At 37.3% G+C, this 16,811-nt stretch overlaps 1 protein-coding gene across 1 annotated transcript in view; it reads left to right on the forward strand.

Annotated features, from left to right (window-relative positions):
- Cht6 (Chitinase 6) overlaps positions 1–16,811 on the forward strand; it is a 526,853-nt gene that overhangs the window by 434,525 nt on the left and 75,517 nt on the right. The window contains exons 14-15 of the mRNA XM_068226058.1: positions 6,204–6,323; positions 12,105–12,431. Coding sequence (XP_068082159.1) covers positions 6,204–6,323; positions 12,105–12,431 — 447 coding nt within the window. The remainder of the gene's footprint in view (positions 1–6,203; positions 6,324–12,104; positions 12,432–16,811) is intronic.

The following is a 16,811-nucleotide window of genomic DNA, read 5'->3' on the forward strand; positions in this document are numbered from 1 at the left end:
AGTCTCGATGCCTGCTTTGGGCTTCAAACTCAAACGCGTGGCTGAGAGCTCCTACTAGGACCTAGTGGCGGGCAAGGCGAAGGGCCTGTTGAGTATCTGGGTTACATGATCCATCTACGAATGTCTGCCTACCCAGCTGTTCGAGGAACTCTTCCGGTGCTGATGGGTAGGCCAGGTGGACGAGAGGGGCACCATCTGTCTCAAATTCCTGGAGTATCTCCTTACTCCTCTGAGTTCTGGTTCAAAGCTGTGTTCAGTTAGCCTGTTGGAGGTGGTGATCTCCATAACAGGCATCCATGAAGACTGCTAGCATGGTGTAGTTGCTCTGAGTGCCTTCTGGTAATGCCTGTGGTACAATGAGGGCTTCCCCTTTCAGAGCTATGATGAGAGGTGTAACTTTGTACCCTTTGCTCCAGTGGTTAACAGAACAGGTTGCCTCGAACTGCTGCAGGTATGTACTCCATGGTACCTTGCCATTGAACGTTGGTGGCGTTGCCTTGGTAGAACTCGGTACTGCAGACGATGGCTCCACCACAGAGGTCCTGTCTTGTACATTATCACATAGCTGTGTGACTTCTCGCTGAGGTCCTGTCAAATAGCATTAAACGTTTGGTCAACCATGTCTATTTTCTCATCAACCTTTTGTTATATGGTGCTCATTTTCCATTCAAGTTTGCCTTTTACTTTTGCTATCTCTGCCTGCAAAATATCCTTTATCTTGTGGTGACTCTGCTGGATCTGTCTGTACGTTTTCTACCTTCTTCTGGCCTTCTTCCATCATTATATTTTGGCCTTCTTTCATATCCTTTTGGCCTTCTTCCATCTTCTCCTGTATCATTTTCTGGCCTTCTTTCGTCTCCCTTTGATTTTCTTCCATCTTCTTCATAATCATATCAAAGAGCGCATTTAGCTGAGCCTCCATTTTCGTGTGGCTTCTGGTCTCAAGTGGCATGCAGTAAATAACACAAAATGAAGACATGAAGATATATATATATCTGTTTTTATTCACTGTACACCGACATTCAGGAATGCTCCCAATGGCAGTCAAAACCTGTAGTATCTGGTCCGCTGATTCATGCTGATTACAATGATGTATCACACATGGGGTCTATTCTAACTTCTGACACCTGTTTGTTACAAATAAAACAGCATCTGTTTTATTACTCTAATTTATTTCAGGATGAGCCAATATGTGCGTGTACACACACACACACGCGCGCGCGCGCGCGCGCGCGCGCGCGCGCGGTACCCTCAGGTACATAGTCTTCTATTCCATGTGCCATTTTCAGTCCAGCTACTGGCTGGGCACTCTGACACAACAACAACCTCGCTTGCAACTCCCTTGTATTTATACCTCGATGATGGGTTACTAGAACATTCAGGGTTTGGCTAGAGATGGAACATTCCTATTGTACTTTCCAGAAATTGCATGGATAAACTAGATGAAGGGAACAATAGAGAAAGGGCTGCTGCATGTCCTTGGGTAGGCTGGGAGGTCTCCGGAGCTGGCATAGTCATCATTTCCAGGTAATACCAAAGGGCCTGTGACAAAGCTGATGGTCACTTGAACACGTAACAATACTTTAGTGCAATGTTCAAAACCCCCAGTTAAAATTGTAATGTGTTACTTTCTCATAAAACTTGGCACCTTATGATTTACAGGTTAACAAAAAGTTCCAGACAAACCCATCTTTTAATGTTTAAAGTTAAAAGTGAAATATTCAGAATTTGTACTTAGGCCTACTTTGTAGGCCACCGGGCAAGTTGGCCATGCGGTTAGGAGCACACAGCTGTGAGCTCGCATCCGGGAGATAGTGGGTTCGAGCCACACTGTCGGCAGCCCTGAAGATGGTTTTCCATGGTTTCCCATTTTCACACCAGGCAAATGCTGGGGCTGTACCTTAATGAAGGCCACAGCCGCTTCCTTCCCATTCCTATGCCTTTCCTGTCCCATCGTCGCCATAAGACCTACCTGTGTTGGTGTGACGTAAAGCAAATAGAAAAAAAAACCACTTTGTAGGACTAATAGTGTATCTTGGGAAAGGAGTTCAAGGTGAAAATAAATTAATCCAAAACAAAATTAATGGAGTGCAGTAGAACAAAGTCAGGCAGTGCAGGGAATATTAGATTGGGAAATAAGTCTTAAAGGAAGTAGATAAATATTGTTACATGGGTAGCAGAATTAATAAGGATGGCAGAAGTAAGGAGGACATGAAATGTAGACTAGCACAAACAAGGAGGCCTTTCTTAAGAAAAGAAATATGCCCACTTTGGATATTGATATAGGAACTAGAAAGATATTTTTTAAGACTTTTGTCCGGGACATGGTATTGTATACAAGTGGAACAAGGAAAATAACTAGCTCAGAATGAAAGAGAAGAGAAGCTTTGGAAATGTGTTATTACAGAAAATGCCAAAGGTGAGATGAGTAAATCAAATCACAAATGAGGAGACACTGAATCGATTTGATGAGAGGGGAACAATTTGTCCAGAAGAAGAGATAGCATGATAGGGCACTTTTTAAAATACCAGGACTTGTTCAGTTGGTTTTTGAGGGAAGCGTACGCAATAAGAACTGTAGGGACAGACTAAGGCATGAATATGACAAACAGATTAGAGTAGATGAAGGATGTATTAGTTCCGTGGACATGAAAAGGTTAACACACAATAGGGTAGCATGGAGAGCTGCATCAGAGCAGTCTATGGACTGATGAATCAAACAACAACATGGTTAAATTCTCTGGTTCGGAGATTGGACTTTTATGTTTGTGTTAACATACATCTGCATCTACGAACATCACATCTAACTACCAACACCCAGAGAAACATGGTACTGTAAAGAGATGAAATGAAATGGCGTATGGCTTTTAGTGCTGGGAGATCCCAGGACAGGTTTGGCTCGCCAGGTGCAGATCTTTTTATTTGACTCCCTTAGGCGACCTGCACGTCATGATGATGAAATGATGAAGACAACACATGCACCCAGCCTCCATGCCAGGGAAATTAACCAATGATGGTTAAAATTCCCGATCCTGCTAGGAATCGAACCCAGAACTTCTGTGACTGAAGGCCAGTACGCTAACCATTTAGCCATGGAGCTGAACGGTATAGTGATTACATCCCTCCACAAAGGCTTCGTGTTAGGAAGGGCATCCAGCCATAAAAACCAACCAAATCTGCATGAAGTGTCAATCCCAACAAACTGGGAGAAATGTGAGGAAGAAGACGATCTCAGAGACTTATTGCATGCAAGAAATAATTTGTGGACTACTGGACTCGAAATGAGTCTATCCATTTCAACTACATATTATGAGCTTGTCTCATCATATCGTATCATCATACCTGTAAGAGCTCACCTAATCAGGTGTTGGTAATATGAAGTGGGATAGTCGTTATCCTTCTATTCTAAAATTTTATTCCCTACAAGGTTAGTGGTATTTAGGAGGGTTGAAATGCGACATCTGTTTGATTTTGGCTTCTAACAGGTTGAAGAACTTCTGTTGGACAAAATTCCAATAGCTCGGCGTCTTTTACGACCGTTAGAAGTTATCATTTTATCAGATATTACCAGTCTTCAGTGTATTGATTTGTTTCTCTTCATTGGGTTAATGTTCGATCAGCATCTCTTGAGAGAGATACAATTGTAATTTTATTACCTGTTTGACACCACTATATCATCTGAAGGTCTTCGATGACAGTGAGAAAGGAGGGGCTTTGACTGGCAGGGTAGCACCCGTGGCTTTATATGAGGTACCTCTCCAGTGTTAGCCTATAGTGAGAAAATGAAACCATGGAAAACATATTCAGATCTGCTGACTATGAGACTCGAACTCACCATCTTGTGAATGCAGGATTGCAGATACACGGACCTGAATGCATAACCAATTAAGTCTGTAGAGGGATCTGAGTTCTCTTGCTTGGGATTATGCCTAGGATTATAGAAGAAGGATGTAGCTGTATTGCTCTGAAAAGAACACCATGTTTTCCTTTGCTATGATCAGTCTCCTAATCTTGGAAAAGTAAGACCATCTCTCTTACACTGATTCAGTGAGATGGTTGCTTTCAGCATTGTGAAAGTAAGGGCAGAGCTGGGGGTTTATTCATCTTCTATTAACATTTCCCATTAAGGAAATCGAAAATTTTGAGAACCGTGAGTTCCACTTCTGGAGATGCACATGGCCTTGAAGTTCACCCAGCCTACAACAAAAAATGAATAAAGGGTTAATTCCTGGGGACAGAAGTGGCCGGGGATGGAGCTAACCACTCTATCCCACTTAGTACCAAGGTTAGGAATAGTGAAAGCCCTCCTCTCCTCCCAGTTCCTTCACAACCTGTATGGGAATGGCTTTTTTTTTTTTTTTTTTTGTTCTTAAAAGATACCTGAGTGATGAAATAGTGTTTGAAAATAAATCTAATAATGGGTCACTCGGATGTAAGCACATTTAAGTATGTCTAACCCTTAGTCCCATTTCCTGAAACAGGGTCGGGAAAGAGGTGAGATGAATTATATGGCATATTTTTATCACTGGATGCCCTTCCTGTTGCCTACCAGAGTTGAGGAACTAATGAAGATAAAATGTATGATGGTGAATTAAATTTGCTAAGGAGGTGGAAGGAATTGGATGTGATCTATGAATAGGAACTGTTCCAACATTTGCCTATGAGTGAAAATTGGAAACCACAGAAAACCACTTTCAGAACAGCAGATGGTGGGGTTTGAACTCACTCGTCTCCCAATTGCAAATATGGCTCCGTGGCCGTACGGTAGTGTGTTAACATACTCTGCCACTCGGCTCAATAAAATGTTTTCTTTATTATTCGTAATTATTTTTTATGTACCACTAATAGATTAGGTATTCTTAGCTGCCTGAGAATAGAATCATTTTATTGTCGTTAAAGAACGTACGTTTATAACTGACAGTGTCAGCCACATAGTAAGATAATTGAATCTTTTATGCAGATGTAAACATGGTTTCTTATTCTACATCAATACTAAAAGCTATGGCATACAGATTATTGACTGTTTTGAAATTATTAATTATATGGTCACCATTGCTGTTTATAATTGTTATGCATGATATCATGAGGAGCAACACAAGGAACTTACAAAGCTACAAGGTTCAACAGAATACTGTTTGTTGATGAAGTTGTCATTTGAGTAAAAGATGTGAGATGAGTTGAAGAACAGACTAACGTAAATGGGAAGTTGGAAGATTGAAGAATTAGAAACAAAAAAGGCAGATGAATATTATGGCAAGAGGAGAGGAAGAAGAGAGAAGGTCAATAAAAATTATAGATAAAGATATTAAAATGTAGAAAGTAATGAGAAAGTAAATCAGCCAGCAGATGTATGTATGAAAATTTGTCATTGTGATGCCCAACGCATTTCCAATTTTTATATCGTCGCAAGGACTGTGAAGTCATTTGTAATTTATTCTCTTCTAGAGCCTGTAATGAAAAAATGTGAATGTTTTTAAATCATACTCATTTATGCGGGAGCCTCCGTTGCTTGGACGGCAGCACGTCGGTCTCTCACCGCTGGATACCATGGTTCAAATCCCGGTGACTCCATGTGAGATTTGTGCTGGACAAAGCGGAGGCGGGACAGGTTTTTCTCTGAGTACTCCGGTTTTCCCTGTCATCCTTCATTCCAGCAACACTCTCCATTATCATTTCATAGCATTTATCACTCATTAATAAATCACCTTGGGAGTGGCCACCCCATTGTAATAACAGCCTGTATATGTTTCATTCATTATATCCCTGACCCGGTCAATGACTGGAAAACAGGTTGCAGATTTTCATTTTCACTCATATATCCCAAGAGTCTTGTAGCACACCTTGAAAATTCTCCAAGTCCATAGTTGAATAATATAATCATGTACAGCATGGACTATTGTAGCCCTTCTCTAATACAATACTAATTAGCTCCTTCTGCTTCCTAGCCTCAACAGGAGGATGGGCACCAACACCCAATGAGGAGCCATCTTGACAGATCCTGTCTCTTGAAATTCGGTACAATAGCCTTGGACAGAGCAATACACTCTACTACTGAACTTTTACAAGAAGATAGTGCTCTGACACAGTCAATAAATATCCATGTGTATTTACAAGATTTTAGCTGTTATTTACAATGTATTGTATAATTCACCTGGAATTAGACCCCTTAAATATTATTTGATTAATTTGATTACTATTTTCAGATACACATCTGCAGTAAGGAATCGTCCTGCCAGGCCACAGAATGAAGGTCTTGACCAGATTGATGACTTCACAGTGCCACGATGGGAGAAGCCGACCTATGTGAACATTCGAAGAGAGAGGTATTTTTAAAATTTCATACTTTTAGACCAACACAAGGGGTTGTTGTCTGGTCCACCCTGTCAATATTTCATATCCTTCAATAATTTAGTAATTAAATTTTGTACATGTTTCGAGAACTACCATTCACTTCTTCAGTGAATAAACATCACAAGTAAAATTTATCTTATTTTAGGAACCTCTTAAACTTAATTACATGCATATTGATATTAAAACATGAAAACATGAAATAATTACACATATGACACTAAATTGTATCCATCTCTTGGCAGAGGCCAGAGTAAAGCGTAGCTTCCACCGAAGTCCCAGTCTCATCCATGGCTGTGACAATAGGGAAGCTGCTGGGGTATGGGTAGTGCTGAGTAATGACATTCAGAGCACGACTAGTGCATCTGAGTGTTATGAAAGGTGTTGCTCATAGGGTCAGTCGTACTGCAATAGCACTTCCTGACCCAGTGAGGAAAGCAATGGCAAACTACCTCACTCCTCGTCTTGCCTAGTACGCCTCATTTTGGTGCTGCCATTGGTTTTTGCGGTTTCCTTATAACCGCATAACCTTTGGTGGTGCTATTTGAGGATCCAACCTGCCTCTGGGCTGATGACCTGACAGACAGACATGACACTAAAAAGTTCTTGTGTAGAGTAAAAGTTTGCACTTAAATTATTGACAAATCAGTTTATATAGCTAAACACTGAAAGTTCTTATTAAAAACATCTTTATTATTGTAAGCCAACGGCCATAGCCGTGTTTAAACACCGGATCCTGTGAGATCTCCGAAGTTAAGCAACATTGGGTATGGTCAGGAGTTGGATGGGTTGCCACGCGCTGTTGGTTGGGGGTAAGGGAATGGAGGAGCGGAAAGGAACTGGCCACCCTACCGCACGTAAACTCCGGCTCAGGAACACCTCTCCGGAGGTTCGGACCTGCCTTTGGGCAGAATAACCTTTACCTTACCTATTATCGTAAAACAAAACATTAACAGATGAAACCTTCAAAATCTTGCCAGTTATTCAGAACTAAATGTAGTTCTGCTATGGTTATCATTTCCTTTGTCATCTTATAAATAACTGACCCTCATCTCCTGACCCATTGGATTATACAGTCCCCTTATACCATACCAAATAGAACCCAAACTGGTGCCAGTCCAATTAAAAACAGCATGGATTAACAACTCTCACTGTGTCCTTGAAAAGTCGAATTGGATACTCTTTTACTGTAATGAAGTAATTCAGCATACACTTGTTTAACAGCCAGGCACATACTCATTTTTTACTTTCTACTTTTAATTAAAGATAGTACTCTGACACAATTAACACATATCTATGTGTATTTCCAGGATTTTAAGTGTTATTTTTAATTTATTGCATAATTCACCTGTGCCTGGCTGTTGAGCAAGTTTGTGCTGATTTACAATAAGAATTACAAATAGAAGAGTATTCAATTCGACTTCTCAAGGACACACCGAGAGTTGTTAATCCATGCTGTTTTTAATTAGATTTGCACCAGTTTGGGTTCTACTTAGTATGGTATAAGGGAACTGCATAATCCAATGGGTCATGAAACTCAGTTAATTATAAAATGTTGAAGGAAATGAGAACTGTAGCAGGACTACATTTTAATTCTGAATAATGGGCAAGATTTTGGAGGCTTCATCTGTCAACATTTGGTTTTATGATAATGAAAATGTTTTTAATATGAACATTCAGTGTTTAACTATATACTGGTAAACTGATTCATCAATTTAAGTGCAAACTTTTACTCTACAAGAGAAATTTTTAATGCCAAATGTGTACTAATTTAATGTTTTTTTCTTTTTTTTGACAATTTGTTTTACGTCACACCGACACAGATAGATCTTATGGTGATGATGGGATGGGAAAGGCCTAGGATTGGAAAGAAATCAGCCATGGCTTTAATTAGGTTACAGCCCCAGCATTTGCCTGGTGTGAAAATGGGAAACCATACAAACCATCTTCAGGGCTGCTGACAGTGGGGTTCGAACCCACTATCTCCCAGACACAAGCTCACAAATGCGCACCCCTAGCCGTATGGCCAACTCCCTCGGTTTTAGTGTTTTCATGTTTTAGTATCAATATACATTTAATGAAGTTTAAGTGTTTCCGGGAATATGAGAAATTTTACTTGTGGTGTTTATTTCCTGAAGAAGAGAATGGTAGTTCTCAAAACATGTAAAGAAATTGAATATTGAATTATTGAAGGATACAAAATATTGACAGGGTGGACCTAGCAACAAACCTTTGTGTTACGATATGAGACTGTCAATACAGACCAATTTGTGTGGGGTTTAATTTTAATAGGATTGCTAGTTTCTTTCTGCTCCTGTTCTACATTACTGCAGATATGATACACATTCAAATGATTAACAGGTTTGATATTGCTTAATTTTGGAGATCTCATGGTATCTGGTGTTGCAACATGGCTACATCAAGGTTCTTATATACAACACAGCCTTCATACATTTCCTGCAGTCCAGCCACATATCTCCAGAAGAAACCATTTAGTAAAGTGGAGAAAGGCAATTTGTTACTATTCATGTGGTTAAAGAGTCTTTAAAATAGCTTAGGTTAGTAAATATATGAGAATATGGAATTTAAGTGATTACTTTCTTTTCTGAAAATTTTGACAGCCAATTTTTACAATTTTATAAAACCAGATAATAATCTCTGAAATACCATTATGAATAAAATGTTATCTGTTTAATCAATCTAATTTAATGTTGGATGACCCAGTTAGTACATACACACAATTATGTAAGAATTATGGAAAGAAATAGAGTTAGAAATCATTGTGGAAGCAGGGAGAAATAAGAAGGAACTTACTAGGAAATTGAACCTAGCAAAGAAAGCAGCTAAGGATAACATGATGGCAAGCATAATTGGCAGTCATACAAATTTTAGTGAAAAATGGAAGGGTATGCAGAGCTACTTTAAGATAGAAACAGGTTCCAAGAAGGACATTCCAGGAATAATATTAATGAACAATGGGAGTGTGTATGTGAGGATCTTCAAAAGGCAGAAGTATTCACTCAGAAGTATGTAAAGATTGTTGGTTACAAGAATAATGTCCAGCTAGAGAAGGTGAGTAATGCTAAAGTAGTATTAAATTTTACATATGATAACAATAATATTTTAAAAAAGATACAAAAGATTCAAACTAGAAAAGCAGCTGGAATTGATAAGATTTCTGGGGATATACTAAAGACAATGGGTTGGGATATAGTACCATATCTGAAGTACTTATTTGATTATTGTATGGTTGAAGGAGCTATACCAAATGAATGGAGAGTTGCTATAGTAGCCCCCTGCGTATAAAGGAAAGGGTAATAGACATAAAGCTGAAAATTACCTTTGGGAAGGCATTCTTTCTGATTATATTAGACATGTTTGCAAAATTAATAACTGGTTCGATAGAAGGCAATTCGGTTTAAGGAAAGGTTATTCCACTGAAGCTTAAATTGTAGGACTCCAGCAAGATATAGCAGATATTTTGGATTCAGGAGGTCAAATGGACTGTATCGCGATTGACCCGTCTAAAGCATGTGATTGGGTTGATCATGGGAAACTACTGGCAAAAATGATGCAACTGGGCTAGACAAAAGAGTGACTGAATTCTAGAAAATAGATCTCAGAGAATTAGAGAAGGCAAAGCTTTACCTGACCCTGTAATAATTAAGAGGGGAATTCCTCGAGGCAGTATTATTGGACCTTTATATTTTCTTATACATATATAAATGATATGAGTAAAGAAGTGGAGTCAGAGGTAAGGCTTTTTGCAGATGATGTTATTCTGTATAGAGTAATAAGTAAGTTACAAGATTGTGAGCAACTGCAACATGACCTCGATAATGTTGTGAGATAGAAAGCAGGCAATGGTATGATGATAAACGGGGTTAAAAGTTAGGTTGTGAGTTTCACAAATAGGAAAAGTCCTCTCAGTTTTAATTACTGTGCTGATAGGGTTAAAGTTCCTTTTGGGGATCATTGTAAGTACCTAGGTGTTAATATAAGGAAAGATTTTCATTGGGGTAATCACATAAATATGATTGTAAATAATGGGTACAGATATCTGCACACGGTTATGAGGGTATTTAGGGGTTGTAGTAAGGATGTAAAGGAGAGGGCACATAAGTCTCTGGTAAGACCCCAACTAGAATATGGTTCCAGTGTATGGGACCCTCACCAGAATTACTAGATTCAAGAACTGGAAAAAATCCAAAGAAAAGCAGCTCGATTTGTTCTGGGTGATTTCTGATAAAAGAGTAGCATTACATAAATGTTGCAAAGTTTAGCTGGGAAGAATTGGGAGAAAGAAGACGAGCTGCTCAATTATGTGGTATATTGATATAGACAACCTGAAATATTTGTCCCAAATGAGTACATTTATAATACCAATATAAATGATCCATTATTGGACATTATAAATTTTCCAGCTAATTCATTTCTGGTTGCCAGCATTTTGCCCCAGTGCGCTAAGTTGGGCTCATCATTTGGTAAATAGCACACCCACATCTACAGTACATGTCAAAAACTTTACTTGTTACAGACATGACACTTGGTATTTGGAAAGTACTTTAAAAATACAGCAACATATATCTTTTTTTTTTTTTTTTTTTCAGTAAAGGCACTTAACGAAGTTGAAAAGAAGTGAAAAATTTGAATTATTTTTTATGAGAAAACTGAAGATGTTACAGATGAGAAAATTGGTATTTGGAATCTCCCTTAAGAATAAAGAAACATGTATTTTATGTTTTCAGAAAATCCACTTAGATGTGAGTGGGACTGATAAAGGGGTTGCATTATTTTTATGGGGATACTCATACCTCAAAAGCTGATGATGTTACAGTCATAGAAATAGGTATTTGGAATCTCCTTTAAAAATAAACATGTTTTGTTTTCGGACTTGAGAGAAGACTGTTTCTTACATGTACAGTTCTATGTTGCATGGTCATCTTAACCCCAAAAAGCAATAAAACAAACATGGTTTACAAAGAGTTTCTGGGGTAAATGAAACTCAATTTTTTGGTGAGTTTTTATATTTTAGGGATTTTCAGATAATGTCTTAGTAACGGTTACTTTTATCAAATCATGAAACCCACACAAGCGAAGCCGCGGGTAACCACTGGTAATCCAATATGTGGCAAAACAAACAGTGCAGAAGTTACAAATATGCACTGAACACCAAGACACGACATTATAACATGCAAAGTGAGAACAGCAACACATATCTAATTGAGTCGGTACTGCATGCTTTCAAAATGTGCACCCTTACGTCTCATACCTTGTTCATAAAGCTCCTATAGATTTTCAAACATGTTGATGAACACGAGTTGTGATACAAACGCAAAATGTAACATAATTCAGAACATTTCTAGGTTGTCGTCTGATCAGAAAACGGATTATTTCAACATGCCCCCTATGTAGGCATCTGGGGGCATGAGATCTGGGAAGTGGAAAGGGTACTGGAAATTAAACAATTTCCAAGGTGTTGTAGCAGAAGAGCAAGTGAACCCTCGCAGTAAGGGCTGTAGCCTCCTTGTTGTTGACATGGCAGATTTCTGGCAATATTCAGTATTGTTCAGTACAGATTGTTTTTCCGCATACTGTAATAATGATGATAGCAATAAAAAGTAAGAAAAGGGACAACATAAAGTTTGTATAGTAAGGATAAACTTGAACACAAAGATAAAATTAGTCATATTTTTGGGGTAAAATCCAAATTTGAATTCATTTTAGCTCTGTCTGAGTGTTTTGTAATGATGCAGGCCATCAACGACAGTGGCACCCGACGACGAACTGGAAGCCAGGCAGCCTCTAAATGAGGAAGAATTAGAAGATGAGGAAGAAGAGGATGAGGAGGATGAAGATGATGTGCCTGAAATCACGAGACCCAAAGCTCGACCCATTCCAGAGTATGTCACCATACAACGCAAGAAACCAACGTCAACCACTGCTACCCCCAACGACGAGACAAGCGAAGAAGATGAAGACGACGACATTGAAGAAAACGATGATGGATACAGGAAATATGCCAGCATTCGACGTGCTCGACCAGCCACGCCAGCTAAGGTAGAGGAGGACACAAGACCAAGGTAAGAAAATCTAATTTAATTTTAAAATGTTTTTAGGAACAGACATGGAAATTTATACATTAGTTAAGAATAGTGGTTGTCAGACTGCTGTTCTAAGCATCACATTATAAATATGTATTCTAGGCAATATAATCATGTCTGTACAAGAATTAAAAGTATGTAGAATTTAGATCATACATATATGTAACTTTTACTATATTTTAAAACTATGCATGCAATATTTTTCATTACAATGTCAGTTGACAGTACAAGCCTTGAAGGCCCTTGGAGAAATGGGAAGTTAAGGCTTCCACTATCTGGAACCTTGGCACTAAGTAGAAAGAGTGATTAGCTCTATGTCTAGCCATGGTTGCCTTTGTCCCTGGTAATCATTTTTGGTATAACCTGAGTGAACTACAGTTCCAAGTGCCTATCCAGAGATTGATATTTCATTTCTACATTTTTCAACTTCCGGATAGGGAATCTTTCTCCCTTTACTACCTTGCCTAGACAGGTTCTAATATATGGTGAAGGGAAAGAAATAGGTTGGAAATGTGAAAGATACAAGTAAATATTAATATTAATCATGTGTTTACTTTTAATAATAATATTCCAACATCCTATTGTACATAACCTTAAATATAGATATTAATATCAGGTATTACATTACTTCAGAGCCTGTAGATGGTACTTATTTTTTAGTGTATGGCTTTTAGTGCCAGGAGTGTTCAAGGGCATGCTCAGGTCGCCAGTTCTGTAGGTACATTTCCTGGTACACCCCATGGAGGTGAGCTTACTGTACCACTGTGTGAGGGTGTTGTGTGTGGGTGTAATTTTTATGTGATAGGAATGGAAAAAAAAAGCAACCATGGCTTCAGAAATGTACCATCCAACAATTTTCTTGGAGAGAAATGGGAAGCCACTTCGATGATGGTCGACAGAGGATATTCAATCCTGTCTGTCTCATGAGAACAGAGGTAGTAACCAAAACTGGCCTTCCTAGAACTGGATTTACTTTCTCTTTTCATTTTATTATTATAACATTTTTATTTACATTCTCCACAGGCATTTTATAAAAAGTATAGGAATAAATTAATTCAAAGTAAATATACTAAAATCATTACAAGCACAAACTGAAAACAAGAATGCAAATTCCAAACCAAAATATTCTGTTTGAAATAACCTTGAGGTTAGTAAAAAAAAAAAAAAAAAGTACATGGTTTTTAAAACCCAAATATTTATAAATATTCCACTATCATTACATTTATAAGGTCTGAATTTAAAAAAAAAAAGTGACTCTGCATGAGGAAAAATAAGAATAATTTGGAAGAACGCAAGTTGTTCACGTAACTGTTGAACTGAAAATAATCACTTTTCCCTTTTCACACTAGGAACAGAGAAATATACATCTGTCATCTTCATTATCATTATCATTCTACAGTATAGGCCTATTTACAATTGTACTAGACACTAACAATTCATCACTTCAACATAAAAATTGATAGATGTCACACAAAATGCATAATATGAAGGCATTTCAGAATTGGAAGAGGTGTTTACCAAAAGCTTCTGGAGGACACTTCTGTCTGACCATCTTGTTGTGTTCTTTCCTGGGATGTGATCAAGAAATCCAGTTAATTTTGGATTTGTAGGCTGAGTGTACGCCTTGATGATGTACTGAAAGGCTCCGTATATTATCTGTAGGCAAGTGTTTCCATTCTCATTCTATCCATGTTTTAGCTCCAGATTCATTATTTAGGCTGTTGACATAGATGTTAGGCCCATTTAAACAACAAGCATCATTATGTCCCTCACTCTGTCACTGGTTGTTGATACTCCTGATATCTCTTTAGTGATTAATGTCCATCTCCAAACTTTTGTCACATTTTTATGTGTCATAATTCGACACACAATATTACCATTCTGATGACATACCAGGCATTTGTCATAAGATACTTTGTTTGCTTTATTTTCACAAATTTTCTTACAGACTCATTGTGAATATTTCTGATATTTCATTTAAATTAAAGTTTGGAATAAACCTTTGGTGTTATTTTACACTTGCTTGAACTTCTCTTAAAAGTTTGAGAGCTGAAATTAAAGTTTGGAATAAACCTTTGGTGTTTCTTTACACTTGCCTGAACTTCTCTTAAAAGTTTATGAGCTGAATGCCAGGCACGGTTTTGTAAAGATGTTAAAGAGAAGAAACCTGTGAAAGGAAGAAGCAATTGTTTTTGATCCAGAAAAATTAATTAATGAAGTGATATTTAGGGAATGTAGGTGTCTAAGTGCTTACATCCTCGCCGGTCTCACATCAGATTTATTTCCTATTATGATCAAGCCAACCAGGCAAAAATGCTAACAACTATTTGAATTTGAAAATCAAAATTTCAAAAATTGGCAAGAATAGGGTATATAGGATATAGAGCATTACCAGAAATTAACAAGAAAGGAATTCCCATAAGATCCATTGTTAACTTAAAAAATAGCCTGACTTAAAATCTTCAAAATTTACTCATAATTAAAAATAACACTATGCTTTCAAGAATAAATATACCATTAAAAACTCTATAAATTTTTGTAAAATATCTAAGAACTTAAAATTACAACCTCACCATAAATTGACATTGACATTATCATTCCAGTATATAATGAATACAAAAATAATAGAAATAACAAACCCCCATGAACATAGAGATATCCGTATACACCTCCAACAATCCCCCATCCCATTGCTTCCGCCATATCCACCTTAGTACAACATTTTCCTCACTTCCCCATCCTTTACCTTTCTCCTCACACACACTCTCATCAGCAGTCAGTTGAGTTTTAGTCTGTACAAACAGCAGTGACGGTGCTACTGGAGGTGAGTCCCGCAAAACACGTTACTCACACATTTGTCCAATGTTGCTTCACAAGCCTCATTTTTTCCTTTACTTTCCCTTTCAGATGGTATCTTCAACAAACCATATTGGCACAATTTACAAATTCATATACAGGTATGAGCTTCTACAAATGTAAACTATCCACACCTCATTCAGACTTCCGGAAAACGATAGAAGTTCACAAATTAAACACACGTTACTCACCCATTTGTCCAATTTATGGGTTTTAACTGACAGTACTTATATGACAATTCATCATTATACTATTTTATTCAATGTGAATGTCATTAAAGGTAATTTTAATGTTAAGAATTTATATCTGTAGTGACATCACCAATGCAAATTTTACTTTTTAAAGACACATTAAACATCACTACACAACTCATGAGCATATAAATATGTGAATATTTATATAAATAAATATGTATTGAATAGGTGGAATCCTTAAGTCTGTCAATTGTAATTGTAATTGTAATTGTATAAGTACAGACCAATATGAAGATAATTGCATATGATATTGTAGCCAAACAGGCATGAACACTAGCCTTTCATTATTTAGGTTTATAAACTAAAATAGCAAAAACTGTTTGAAACAATGTATGGAACAAAATTTAATTCCAACATTTTTGAGAACCCATCAATTGAGGCACAGTTCTTAACCCTACTTTGCCAAGACACAAGTTCACACCAATAAGATATGGTTAAGAGAATAAATTAGTTTCATGTATAGAAAGAAATCATTTATCAATGGTAAACTTTATGAGGCTCACCTACAGGTATCCAATAGCTTATTCAAAACACAATTGGACATGTTTGAAATGAATGAAAACCAAAGATTACAAACATCTTATCTACTAAACAACCGGTCCTAAATAGAAAATTGGATAAACTAAAGGAATCAACCAATAATTCTAGAGCAAACAAAACAACCATTACAAAGAATAACACTAATAATAGTTTTCATCTGTTTATTAGGAATTTGAGCCAAGTTAACCTGTATGAAACTTAAATTTCAGTTTTAAGTAGAACTCATAAACACAATTGGCCTCACCAACACAAACTTGAAAATATCATCACCACCACTAAAATTGAATTAGCCTTAAAAATAAACACCAACAGACAAATAAGAAGAGGTAAGACACAAGGTGAAAAAGAGACTAAACAACATCAATAAAATACGAGAAAGAAACCAACCCAAAAATAATGACAATCTTCAAACTCAGATTGAAAAACTAAAAAAGAAAATCAAAGACAGTAATCTCGTTGTAACAGAAGTAGACAAGGGCAACTCCATTGAAATTATGGATAGGGATGAATACATCAACAAAACCAAACACTTTCTCACAGACAACACATTTTCGATAATTAGCAGGGATCTCACACATAAAATTCAACATCGATTGAAACAGACTCTGAAGGATATAACATTCTTGTTAACTGAACAAGAAAGTAAAAAATTACCGTAGTTAACATGAAACCAGGATTGCCTAAAGCCAAAGGTTTCCCTAAAATCCAT

This window comes from Anabrus simplex, chromosome 2, assembly GCF_040414725.1.
Source record: "Anabrus simplex isolate iqAnaSimp1 chromosome 2, ASM4041472v1, whole genome shotgun sequence".
In the NCBI taxonomy this organism is placed as follows: domain Eukaryota; kingdom Metazoa; phylum Arthropoda; class Insecta; order Orthoptera; family Tettigoniidae; genus Anabrus; species Anabrus simplex.